Here is a 13517-nt window from a genome sequence, read left to right as displayed (position 1 = left end):
ACGTTCAAATCTATGTCTTAGCCCCGATTATGTCATCTGAACTCCAGACTTGGAGACTTTTTTTTTTTTTACCATGTAAGCATCTCAAAGCCATCATCTTCAACTTTTAACTCACCTGTAAGTCTTCCTTGTCTTAACCAATGGGCTACCATTTATGTAATTGTTTGATACAGAATTGCTGAAACTTGAAAATCAGCCTTGATTTCTATATTTCCCTCACCCTCAGAATTTTTATTAATTTTACATGCAAAATGACTCTCCACTTTCTCTGATATTCCTGGTCCTGATGTTCATATCTTTTACCTGAATTCCAGTAATAACCTTCTACTAATTGGTTCATGTGCTAGCATGATCGATGGCTACTATAGACTGAGTATTCTGGGCAGGACTTCCTGAGGAGCTAGCATTTAAGCTAAGTCTGATACAAATAGGGACTTACCATAACTCAATTTCTTTATAGGTTTAAGCCAGGATAAGAAAAGGAGGAATTGTGACCATCCGTAAGGAGAGGGAAAACCAGTTGTGTATGATATCATGAAATCTAATGAAAAAAAAAAGTATTTTGAGAATGAGAGAACTATTCCAGGAATGGGGAGGGGAAGGGGAAGAGGATAAAGGAGAATGATCGAGGAGGTGAATTCAACTATGATATAGTGTAAGAACTTTGGTACATGGCACAATGTACCCCCAGTACAACAGTAAAAGATAGATAGATAGATAGATAGATAGATAAGGTAAAAAAATTGTTAAGAGTAAAGAAGTGGTCATTTCTACTGAATGATGGGCTGGAAAAGAAATAGAATCTTTCTCCTCAAAGGTCATCATTGAGTAGTTTGAAGGATAGTGAAAAGGTAACTTTTAGGTACTGTCTAGATATTCTTCTGAGAATTATCTTCCTGTTTTCAAAATTTTTAAAAAGAAAGCATGCTTAAAGGTTTTCTTCCCCAGAAAAGGAAGCTCCTCATTACACAAATACCTACTGGATTCATCCTAGGTGTTTAGTATGATCCAAACACTGTTCTTTTTTTATTATTATTATTCATATGTACATACAATGTTTGGGTCATTTCCCCCCCCTCCCCCCACCCCCTCCCTTACCACCCACCCCACCCCCTTCCTCTTCCCCCTACCCCCTCAATACCCGGCAGAAACTATGTTGCCTTTATCTCTAATTTTGTTGAAGAGAGAGTATAAGCAATAATAGGAAGGAGCAAGGGTTTTTGCTAGTTGAGATAAGGATAGCTATACAGGGAGTTGATTCACATTGATTTCCTGTACATGTGTGTTACCTTCTAGGTTAATTCTTCTTCATCTAACCTTTTCTCTAGCTCCTGGTCCCCTTCTCCTATTGGCCTCAGTTGCTTGTAAGGTATCTGCTTTAATTTCTCTGCGTTGAGGGCAACAAATGCTATCTAGTTTTTTAGGTGTCTTATCTATCCTCATATCTCCTTTGTGTGCTCTCGCTTTTTTCTTGTGATCAAAGTCCAGTCACCTTGTTGTGTTTGCCCTTGATCTGATGTCCGCATATGAGGGAGAACATATGATTTTTGGTCTTTTGGGCCAGGCTAACCTCACTCAAAATGATGTTCTCCAATTCCATCCATTTACCAGCGAATGATAACATTTCATTCTTCTTCATGGCTGCATAAAATTCCATTGTGTATAGGTACCACGTTTTTTTGATCCATTCGTCAGTAGTGGGGCATCTTGGCTGTTTCCATAACTTGGCTATTGTGAATAGTGTTGCAATAAACATGAGTGTGCAGGTGCCTCTGGAGTAACCTATGTCACAGTCTTGGGTATATCCCCAAGAGTGGTATTGTTGGATCATTTGGTAGATCAATGTTTAGCTTTTTAAGTAGCCTCCAAATTTTTTTCCAGAGTGGTTGTACTAGTTTACATTCCCACCAACAGCAAACACTGTTCTTTTTGACTTTCGAACATATTGTTTAGATCGCTAATTCATGCTGGTTTGGGCCGTTTTCATTTGTGGCAGAATTTCAGCATGGTTGATAATCAGTTGGACCAGATCCTTTTGGTACTTACAACTGCACAGTGTCTCTGAATAGACAGACACAAAGAAATTAACTATGTTCTCCCAGCAGTCAGCACATGAAGAAACATGAAGACTTGTCTTGTTTACTAGAATCCTCCACTCTGCAGTCACTTTTGAACAGAGACCTTCTGCAGTCAGTAAGTGTTTTGTTTGAGGTCATTACTAGCTTTCTGAATGTTTTTACTACTGAGACTAGAGCAGCAGGAAGACATTGAAACTTATCTTCTAAATCCATTTTCTTGGTATTTTGGTCAAATGGCTTTCTGGCATGTTGGACAGAAATTGCTTCCAGGGACTTGTTTTACTGTCTGGCTAATCACTGTCTTATTGCTTCTGGTTTATTGACTTCCTATGTCCATCTGGCTGCCAGGATAAGCCCTGAGTCAGCCTATGAAAATGCTTCATGAAATGTTTAAAATTAATTGTGGATTTGTAGTGGGTTTCATCTTGAAAGATTCATTTTCTGAATTATATCACCTGTAAATAGAGCTGAATTTACCTATTATTTTCTAGTTGTATAGCAAAGTTTTCTTTTATCATGAAAAAATACTATTAGCAGAAGCAAATTAATGGTTAATATTACTTCATTCCTATAGCTGATTTCCCTCAAAGTCACTGATGAAGGCCTGAAATATGTATCTCATTTCCCGTTTTTTAACTTTTTTTTTCTTTGTTTGTACTCACATATACCATCATATCTGAATAGCTCTATATATGCTTAATCTAGTAAATATTAGTATTGGGCTTTTTATTAATATCTTAATGTATTAGAAGTAGGTTAAAATCCTCCAATTTTATGATCATTATTTATGTGGGATTTCCATTTGAAAAGTTTGCTACCTTTTGTTTTTAATTAGAGTAGAATTTTTTAATGAAATCATTAGGTTACCTCACCAGAATTGAAAAAAAAAATTATGCAGCTGTGCATATAATTCATAGCTCTAACTTACAATATTTATAACATTGTCAAGGAAATTTCAATCTTATCTAAAGTTATCAGCAATATATTAAATAATATATATAGTCTTTAAATCACCTTGATCAATTGTATTTCAACATACAGAAATAGTCCTTGATTTATATAAAACAACAGTAAACAAGACTTTAGATTACTGTAAGGATAAAACATAAATAAATGGAATAGACTAGATACATTAGAATTTTAATGTATATGGTCAAGTAATTTTCAACAAAACTACCAAGACAACTCAATAGGGAAAGGAAAGTTTTCAACCATGGTGCTGATAAAACTGGATATCCTTGTGGAGAAAATAAACATTGATCCTTACCTCACATCATAAGTAAGAATTAGCTTGAAACATATTAAAATCTAAATATAAAGATTATAAAACTTTTGAAAGGTAAAATAGGAGAAAATCTTTGCAACCTTGAGTTAACCAACATTTCTTAGGACACAAAAAGCGCAAACCATTTTTAAATTATAAATTTAACTTTTAAATAAAAAGGATTTGCTGTTTCTTTAAGTAGCAAAAGGGCAAGCCATGGAATGAGAGAAAATGTTGGAAGACAAACTAGCCAATTAAAAATGAACAAAAACTTTGAGCACACATTTCAGAGAAGAATGAATGGCCATTAATTGCATGAAAAAAATGGTCAGTACAGAAATGCAAATTAACATAGCAATAAGATAGTAAACTACAGTAATTAGAAGACTTCAGTTTAAAATCTGATAATGCCAAATGTTGAAGATGTAGAACTGTTTGATGCACTGTTGATGTGAATGTAAAATGGTACAACCACTTTTTAAAAGTTTGGTTTTTGTCTTTTGGTGTTTTTGGTGATGGTAGTAGGGATTGAGCCAAGGCCTCATACATGCTGGGCAAGTGCTGTACCACTAAGCTAAATCTAGCCATTCCAATATTAGTGTAGTATTCACTACCCAAGAAAAAATAAGGTATATGTCCATATAAAAATCTGTACTTGAATAGTATACTAACTTTATTCTCAAAAGTCAGAAACTGAAAGCAATCCATATGTCTATCAGTAGGTGAATGGATTAAAAAATATTTGCAGGTATTCTACCGGCATTAAAAAGAACAGACCATAGATGTATCCAAAAACCTGTTTTTATCTCAAAAGCATCTGAGTGGAAGGTGTCAGATCTGAAGGGAGACTGAGTGTGGAGGGGCACGTGGAAGTTCTTGGTGGCAGTGGGAGTGTTCTACATCTTCACTGTGTGGCAGTCACCCAAGTTAGCTTTTAATATTTCTTAAAGTGAGTGCATTTATTTTAGGTAAGCTCCACCTCAATAAAGCTAATATTTTACAATGCAGTTTGAAGTATTCAGTGGTTTCTTTAAACCTATAATTTTGTATACTGCACTGCATTATATCAAAATACTCTGCTCTTAGGGAAGAGAAATTAGCGTCTCCCATTTGTTACCATTATTCCTCCTCTATCTCTGCTTAAAAGGTCAAAATTGTATGTAAAATGGCTAGGTGTATAAAATAGGCATATGTAATCACAGTTGTCATGTAAGGCTAAGGAGCCACCCAATGCCATACAGAATTTGAAATACAATATCCCAACAACGACTCTTTAAAATGGGGCTGTTATTATCAAAAGTTACAACTTTTTAGGATCAAATAAAATAACAGACAGAAAGGCACTTTGTAAACACAATAAATCCCTATACCTGCCCACTATGCAGTCAATGCAAAATTACTTACAAATGAAAGTTCTAAATACATGTTAGTTCAGTTTTGCCCATAGACTCTTGGAGAGCAAAGCTGTGGATTTTTTTTCAACCATAAAAATCCAGCACCTAGCCAGCCCTAGTGTAAAACCATGTAAGCTGAGTTAATCTCATTTCCTGCTTCTGAACCCCAGTATGTTTACCAACATATTCAGAGAAATTAGGGCCTGTGGGGTTGCAGACTATTTTCTCGTTTCTAAGCCCAAGCACAACACATAAGAAGAGGTGTTAGGATTTATAACGTTATACTGGTTTCTTTATTATTCAAATACAAATATGTACTTACTTCTGACATCATAAAAGAACACATCAGAAGAGATTTAGACTTAGGCTGTTTGCTTATCCCAGCATACCTAGTCCCCTGGTTCAGGGAATCTAGTTCTTATAGAAGACAGCCTCATTGCTTCTAACCCAGGTAGGATGTCCTTAAAAGATGAGAAACTAATAAAGAACTAGCCATAAGGGGAGATGTAAGATGAAGACAAGCCAGGCATCTTCTCCATATCTTAATAAGTGAATGATTCAAACTTTTTTTAGACAACTCCTAAATATGCTTCCCACTACCTACCGTTGTGTTAAAGGTAGGATGCAACTGTATAACTCAAAGGTGACTGAGCTGTCACCAACACCAACATTTGTGGCCAACATTTTCTCAGAAAATTTTAATTCATTAATTTTAATGACACACATGTACACTTTCTTATTTAGTGGGCAGCCAGAGCATAACTTGAAAACAGAAGTAAAGATACAAGAAAAGAGTTGGAGGGGTTTTTTCTCTTCTTTGCTGGCAGAGTGGCTCAAGTGGTAGAGTGCCTGCCTAGCAAGTGTGAAGCCCTCAGTTCAAACCCCAGTATCACAAAAGAAAAAAAAAATTATCCAGGAGTAAGCCTAAACAGTGCTTTGAGGTGGATAGATGGATATAAGTTGGAGAATACATGTTGTCATCTCTCTGGGATAGAGAATTCAGTGGATATGTTACCTGTGGGGTTAGTATTCATTTCTGTCTTTTCATTGTACTATCATCTAATAACCTACTACTTCCGTTCTGCAAAATGTTAAGCTCTGAAGCTAAAATACACATTTATAAACACACTTTGGGATAAATGGTTCTGTTACTCTTCTTCTGCTCTTTATTTCTGTCTCATTGATTTTTAAGTTTTAATTTAAAAAAAAAAGGTAAAGATTTAAGGTTGGAGGTACAGCTCAGTAGCAGAGCACTTGCCTAGCATATGAAAGGCCCCAGATTTGATCCCCAGCACTGAAAAAAGCAAATAAGTATTTAAATACAATACAGTTATCTTAGGTAGGTAAAGAACTAAGAGACTTAAAATTTTTTTAAGTTATTCTTGCTATTTTTAGTAATTATTCTACCCTTGCAAGTATTTATTATAGTCAGCCACTATTAATATTCCTATGTTCTCTAATTTGTTATAAAAAGTATAATTTTAACACAATAATACATTACATTTTTCATGAAAAATCATAAAAATATCTTTATATTTGAATCTAAATGTCAGTATGAATTTGTGAATTCTTATGCTTATATTAATACTTATACTTTGCAAAGTCTGTGGTAGTATATGTTTATTATAGCTGTATTTGACTACCTTGATATGTTCACAGAGATTTATATAAAGGCATTAGAAAAACAGGCATAGTCAGTCATGAGTATTCGTTATATATAAAGGTTATTGAGGATGCAAAGATATAAAAGATAGAAGAACCTAGTAATTGCCTTTAAGATCAGAGCACAAAGCATTAGTTTGGATTTTACAAGGCCAGCCAGCAACAAAAGAGCAGTAATTTATGAGCTCAGCGTAAAAGAATAGCATAATTGCATTAAAAATTAATGCTAATGAACACTAAAATGGGGAAGGTGGTTATGATGAAAGTTTGTATTCATCTTCCCTGGTTTGAATGATGGCTAGTGGCTTGATTAATGGCTTAATTTCTATCAATTAGCGGGGAAAAAAAATCTCCTGCGAGACAAGGGTAAATTGAGCATTGAATTACATATCTTGCTTTTGTGTGCTAAGAAAAAAGACCTGCGTATCTCTGATATTAGCCCCAGTGACAAATGTGGTGTGCCCGAGATGTCTGCGTTAGCTCTCCTGACAGGCGAGCTGTGTGTGGTTATGGGGTGTTTGGAGATGGCTGGCAGACAGCATTCACGGCATGTTTGTTACAAACATTCAGCCTTTCCACCTACAGAATTTTAATTAGAGCCAATAAGAATTCTAGAATCAAAATGGACAGCAAACAGCACCTGCAGACTCTATATTCTGACCTATTAATCCAGTATTCCTCAAATTATACTCCTTTCTTCTACCAGTACTTCCAGTAAAATAGGAATACTTCCAGTAGCTTTCATTTTACTGATATTATTAGTCTTACCACTCCAAAACTGGATCTGACTACCTAGGTTTCTTGAATTTGGAACAAGCATAAAGCTATAGTCTATGTAGTTGGACTGCATAGTGGTTGTTGGTTTAGCCAAATTTACATAAATCATGCGAGTGTTTTTTGTAACAACAATCGCTGTACAGTAAATAAAGGACAACTCTAAAGTGACAATTTTCTACTTTGGTTGTTTACAAGCTTAAAGGGGAAATGCTAAATTTTCTAAAAACTTTAGTTTTTATTCATTTATAAAGGTTTTTGTAATGTAACATATATAATTCTCTGAATTTTTCCAAATACAATGATTCTAGAAATACACATCTGTAATCTAGATGAAGATAATGTCAGAAGAACAAGACAATATATGTGTCATCTCCTCTGTAAGTAGAGGTACATTATATTTTACTGAATGAATAAGCATTAAAATGAAAAATAAGAACACCAAGAACATGTCCTGTTTCTAGTAAATGAATGGGGAGGGGGATAATTTGTTGCTTAGTGGGAGTAGATAAAGAATGCATTCAACTGGAAAATAATGGCAGGATCCCAATTCAGGGTTGAGATACCAGTTCCATCATCAACTACCCATGTGACCTTGGCCAGGTTACCTGTCAACCTCAGGTTCTCACCTTTACAATGAGAATGGTAATTATCCTTGCAGTTAATGATAGTTAAATGAGGTCTTTACCGTGAAATGTTTAGTGTAGAATTCCTTAAACATAACCTCCTCTTGCTTCTCCTTGTTCTGCTTCTACCAGTACAGCTCCTCTGGCCTTTTTACAACCATTTAAATGAAAAATTACCCTATATGACCTTCCCCATGAGAAAGGTACTACAAATAATGACCAAAACAAAGACTTCTGGGGGCCTACTGGTGCTCAGCGAAAGCACATTTTCTTTAAAACATGGCTTCTGCACCTTAGGTAGTTCATGTCCTGACACACCCATTAGGAAGCAGCGAACCTCCTCTCTAATCTCTGGATCCTGTGTGAGTGTGTGTTGGCAAAGCACCACGTCCCCACTCAGCCTTCAGCCTCATGTGACTCATGAGTGGACTTGCATAGTGGGGAGATAAGTGAACTCTTCTCAGAGATGTGCACGAGCCTGTCCTCCGCTGCTTCCATTCCCACGGTGCGGCCACTCCACAGCTACACTACACTACAAGATGTGTGGGCCAAAGCCAGTGACTACCTAGTTGAACTCCAATAAGGTTGCTAGCTTTTAAACTGTACTGTCAGAAATTTAAATTTGTATATGAAACTTTAGTACTATTACAGACTTAGCACTTTAGACTGTTAATAGTGCTAGCCATTTGTGCTTTGTTGGGGGACAGTACTGGCGATCAAACTCAGGACCACATACTTACTAGTCAGGTACCTACCACTTGAGCCAGGCCTCCAGCTCTTTTTGCTTTAGTTACTTTTCAGGTAAGGGTCTGACATCTTTTTGCCCAGTCTTGCCTTACGACATTGATTCTCCTACCTGTACCTCCCATATAGCTGGAATTACAGTTGTGCACCACCTCTAGTTTTGGTTGATAATGGGGTCTCTTTTACATTTTTACTTGAGCTGGACTTGAACCACAATCCTCCTATCTCCACCTCCCAAGTAGCTGGGATTGTGGGCATGAGCCACCACACCCAGCTATTAAGTGATACTACTGGCTCCCTAACCCGCAGTGGGCATAGATACTATTATCTCAGTCACACCATGCTTCTCTGTGCTGAACTGTCACCACATCAGGGAGTTCTTCCCTGTTCACCCTCAACTAGCTTCCTCCTCCTTTCTGACCATTAATGCTGCTCTGTTTTCCTTGGCATTGTATTACTTATTTAGTTTTTCATTATTTGTCTCCTGCATTAAAACATAAGCTCTAGGAGGGAAGAAACTCTTGTTCAGTATCTAAATCCTGGTGTGTGGAACAACATCTGGTGCACTGAACGAAAGGAGGGGGGGGGGGCGGGGAGAGACTGTCTCAGTCACCCTATGATATTTAGGTCATTCATTTTCCTCATGCCACAGATAAGAAAACTGAGACCTGCACAGCTTAAACAACTTGTCCAAGGCCACACAGTTTGTGAGTACGACAGGGAGAGTGTGACACAGCCTTTTAAACTCGCCACGTAAAGACATTGAGTTGGACATTTGCTCCATACTAATTTAATGGATATTTAATATCATTTAATTTTCAGTTATTCAAAAGTATATATTGACTGCCTAATAAATAATGAGCACCCTCCACCAGGTTCTGGAGGTGGCACAGAGTTGTGTCTCCTGGAACTTATCAGTAACAAAGAGGTTAACATCCGTACAAGGCAGCAAACACCAGGAGCAAATGAATTATGGAAAAGCCCCTCTCTCACATGTGGTGAGGGAAGGCAGCTCAAAACACAGGCATTAGGCATAGGTGAGGGAAGGTTCGATGAAGGTGAGAGCACTCCAGGTGAGAGGAGTCAAGTGCAGCATTTGCTGTGGATTTGTTTTTTGTTTGGGTTTTGTTCTGATTGTTTTCACAGTACTGGAGTATGAACTCAGGGCCTTATACTTGATAGGCAGACACTCTACCACTAGAGCCACACCCCAGCACTTTTATTTTTTTGGCTTTAGTTTATTTTTCAGATAGAATCTGGCATCTGGGCTGTGATTCTCCTACCTGCGTCCCACATAGCTAGGATTACAGGTGTGCCCCACTACCTTGGCCTTCGATTTTGTTTTTTATACAGTCTAGCCTGGTGCCCAGCTCACTTGCACTTACTGAAATGTTTAACCAAAATTCCTCCTGGTACAGCCTCATTATTCCTATTACTTAATCTGATATGGTAATCAGTTTAATATAAGGTGAGCTTGTGTTGGACCCCATACAAGAAGTGTTGTTGAAGACACTTCAGGAGCCTCAGCTTCCTTTATGGTTTAATACTATAATGTAAATTCCCAGAAAACTAAGAGATAAGCCCTGTTCACCTAAGAAGTTTTCTAGTGTTTCAAGTTATTTGTGGCATCAATTCTAGAAATTTGTTCTGATGGACATAAACTGTTGGGGTTGGATGGATTTCTAATGTGTCCTTCATTCTAACATGAAATGTATTGTACGAAAAGGGAAGTAGAGGCTATATTAAATTCCAAGCAAATTTCTTTGCATATAAATTTTACTGAATAGCCAATTTACCATACAAGTTTGTTGTTTCTTTCATTCTTGTAAAACAGTTAAAAATGCTTTATATTTCAAGGATTGATTTTTGAGTCCCTATCTTGTACCATAAAAAGGAATTTTATGGATGTTTCCATTCTTGTCTAAAATTTGAGTCAATTTAATCTGAAAATAACATAATTACTTGTATTATTCATGTATTTGTAGTGATTCTATTAGTATATATTTTTTCCTGTAACAATAGCATAAATAACTCAATAACTGGGGCCAATTGACCCAAATTCTTTATAACATAAGATGCATTTTAACTTAGGGTAAATTCATAAAATATTAATATTCAAAAGGAATCAGTTGAAGATGAGCTCTCTGTATGTGTTGAAGATATCTTTCATGAAACGCAAGTTGCCCTTATCTCATGATTACCTCTTGGGCAATAGCGCCATCTGCTGTTACCAACTAGTATCGCTACTAGAGGAGACTGCTTTATGTTTGTAATCTACAAATTTAGAACAGACTAAAACTTTGTCTTTTCAAGTGAAATTTTTACATTGGCCTTTGTAATTTTAAATTTATATATCATTTGATAATATTATAAAAATAAATCTTTGTAAATATTATGAGATTGATTGTCAGATATAATTTAAGAGAGCCTAATTTTTTATAACATCAATAGTAACTCATAAAACATTTTATTTTTTTCATCACAGAAAGACCAAGATTGTTTTCTAGTCAATGAATTAGTATTGATTTTTTTTGGTCTCTAGTAACATGGTTTTGTAATTCCATTATTTTTTTCACTGTGAAGTCTCTTCCACTGATGTCTGACAAACAACATAGAAGTCATTTTGTTTAAGAATAATGTATTTATAAAAATCATTAAGTGCTAATGGGTATATTTGCTTCATGTTTATGATGTCAATGTTTTAAAACATAATTTTTATTCTTCTAGTAACTTTGCTGTCTTTATTTTTACCTCATGGCTGATAATTATAAGATACTGTGTGCTAAGCATTCATACAAGCATATAAAAATAATTAGTTTTAAGTCACATTTCCCCAATCTTAAATTTCATACAGTATTTAAAATAAATTTAAAACAATGTAGCAATGCATGTTATTGATGTGCTTTGTTCTCGTCAAACACCAGAAGATGCCCAACATACATCTGTGGACATTGATGTTAGAATTTTGAGTATGAAGCAATTTAAAATATTTTGTGCGTATTGTTTTCAGACAACAGAGCTGAGCTGTTACAAGACTGAAAATGTAAATCTCTCATGACTCTTTCCAATTTTAATTTAAACATCACTCTCTTACAACTAGAGAATGGTCCCGGCATTAAAAGATAAAAGCCGTGTGGGTTTATTTTCATATTGAGAGTCAGGCAAACTGGCTTTCTCCTTTCTGCACTGTCACCTTGTTAATCCTGAGGTGATTTTTAAAGAAGCACAAAGATGATGTTCTGCTTTCTCTAATCTTTTTCCTTCCCGTTATAACTTCTGCAGTGCTGTTTTAATAAGCACACTAGCCCTTTGGCCAGCTTCTGTGATAACACTTTTATTTGTATTAGGAGCTGGTTGTATTTCCAAATTTAAAGCTACAAACACTGCACACTTTGGAGACCAGTACCGTTTGTGAGTTCACCTCTGACATTTAATACTAATGATGTGCTTTTGCACATCCAAATGAGAGAATATGTTAGAGAAAAAAATCTTAGTGATCCACAGTTGATACATATGAGATATCATCCTGAAGTCAGAAATAATGTCTTTTGGTTGGGAATTAGTGACAGTGAAAAATGCTGTTAAAACTAATTAGGATCTATGCAAGAAAATGTTGTTTTCATATGGACATTAAAGTTGGATTAGGTGGAATGGTACCATTATGACTTTGCTCTGTTACATTCTCATACATGTAGTTTAAAAAATTATCCACTGGTAACCAGGAATGTGTTAGTTTTAATACATTAGTTGGACAAAGAATCTCTCATTTCATATGCTCAGTGTGTTGCACAATTAATATCTAAAGGAGCTTTTATTCTAAAGCATGTGGAACTACTTGCTCTTCTGTGGCACTCTGACAGTGCTTGCATTTATGTAGGAAAATGTTTTCTTCGAAAACTAGGAGTGTTGGCTCTGATGGCTGCTACTTCCAAGTGTTCAGAGCATGGTTTCTCACATGGAAAAAGACTGGTTACAGCTGTCAGGGACACATCTTCACAGGCGCTCTCTTTCCCATAAGTAAGCAGAAGCTTGCACAGGATACACAATTATAATTTGTGATTGGCCAAAAGTTGAGGCAAAGATCTTTAAGAAAATATTAATTTTCATTTAATTATGAAATCAAAATTCTTTTGTGCCCTTCATGTTTATCTCTATAGCAACATTCAACTGTTTCAGCTTAATATAAAAATTACTTTGAGGCAAATAATTTAACCTACTTGTCAAACTAATTATAGTTGTTTCTTAGAAAATCTAGACATTATCCATGAGGTCTAAATCCCAAAGTTTTTGGGTGCCTTCGCTGAGTATACAATGGCTCCTAATTCAACCATGGATCCATGTTAGCTTGGAACAAGAATTTAAACAGCAAAGATGTAAGCCATGTTACAGTTTTTCTGCCCAGCTAACATGTGAAAAACAAAATGCAAAAATATGAAATGAATCATGCAGCTACTCATTAAAACACCAATGTAAGCGGAACAGACTTAAAATATGTAAGCCATTAACAGGGCATTATTAGAAAAAACTCATAAAACTATAAGATTACTATACAGCAGTAAATTGGAATAAAGAAATCTCTAAGCTGCTATAGAGTTATCAGGAGGACATATTAAGTTTAAAAAGTCATACATATATAGGAGTGTGTAATATGCTAATTTTGTACAATAAGCCAGAAGAGAATATGCATACTTACAATTTCAGAAATAAAAAATGGAATGATAAATCCAAACCTAATAAAAGTGGTTACCTGTACATTACAGAGAGAACTAGCTACACCAAATATGAGTGATAGAGAAACATATTAAATGATGCCATGAGGATAAAAATAGCCAGGTCCAGAGTGTGGAAAATTTAATGGCATAAGTGATGTAGTTTCTTTAGTAAGTAAATGGCAATGAAAGAAAAGGATGGTAGACTATTAAGTAATGAAAAGAGACTTAAAATACTTAACAAACAAGTGAATGTGTGGTCCTTG

General features: G+C 35.7%; 1 protein-coding gene across 1 annotated transcript in view; it reads left to right on the top strand.

Annotated features, from left to right (window-relative positions):
- Positions 1 to 13517, top strand: part of Rsrc1 (arginine and serine rich coiled-coil 1) — a 426533-nt gene that overhangs the window by 398576 nt on the left and 14440 nt on the right. Inside the window, exon 8 of the mRNA XM_074073903.1 lies at positions 7484 to 7552. Within this exon, the coding sequence (XP_073930004.1) occupies positions 7484 to 7552 (69 nt within the window). The remainder of the gene's footprint in view (positions 1 to 7483; positions 7553 to 13517) is intronic.

This window comes from Castor canadensis, chromosome 5, assembly GCF_047511655.1.
Source record: "Castor canadensis chromosome 5, mCasCan1.hap1v2, whole genome shotgun sequence".
NCBI classification, from domain to species: Eukaryota; Metazoa; Chordata; class Mammalia; order Rodentia; family Castoridae; genus Castor; species Castor canadensis.
Note: the sequence above shows the minus strand (reverse complement) of the source record. Positions and strands in the feature narration are given on the sequence as shown.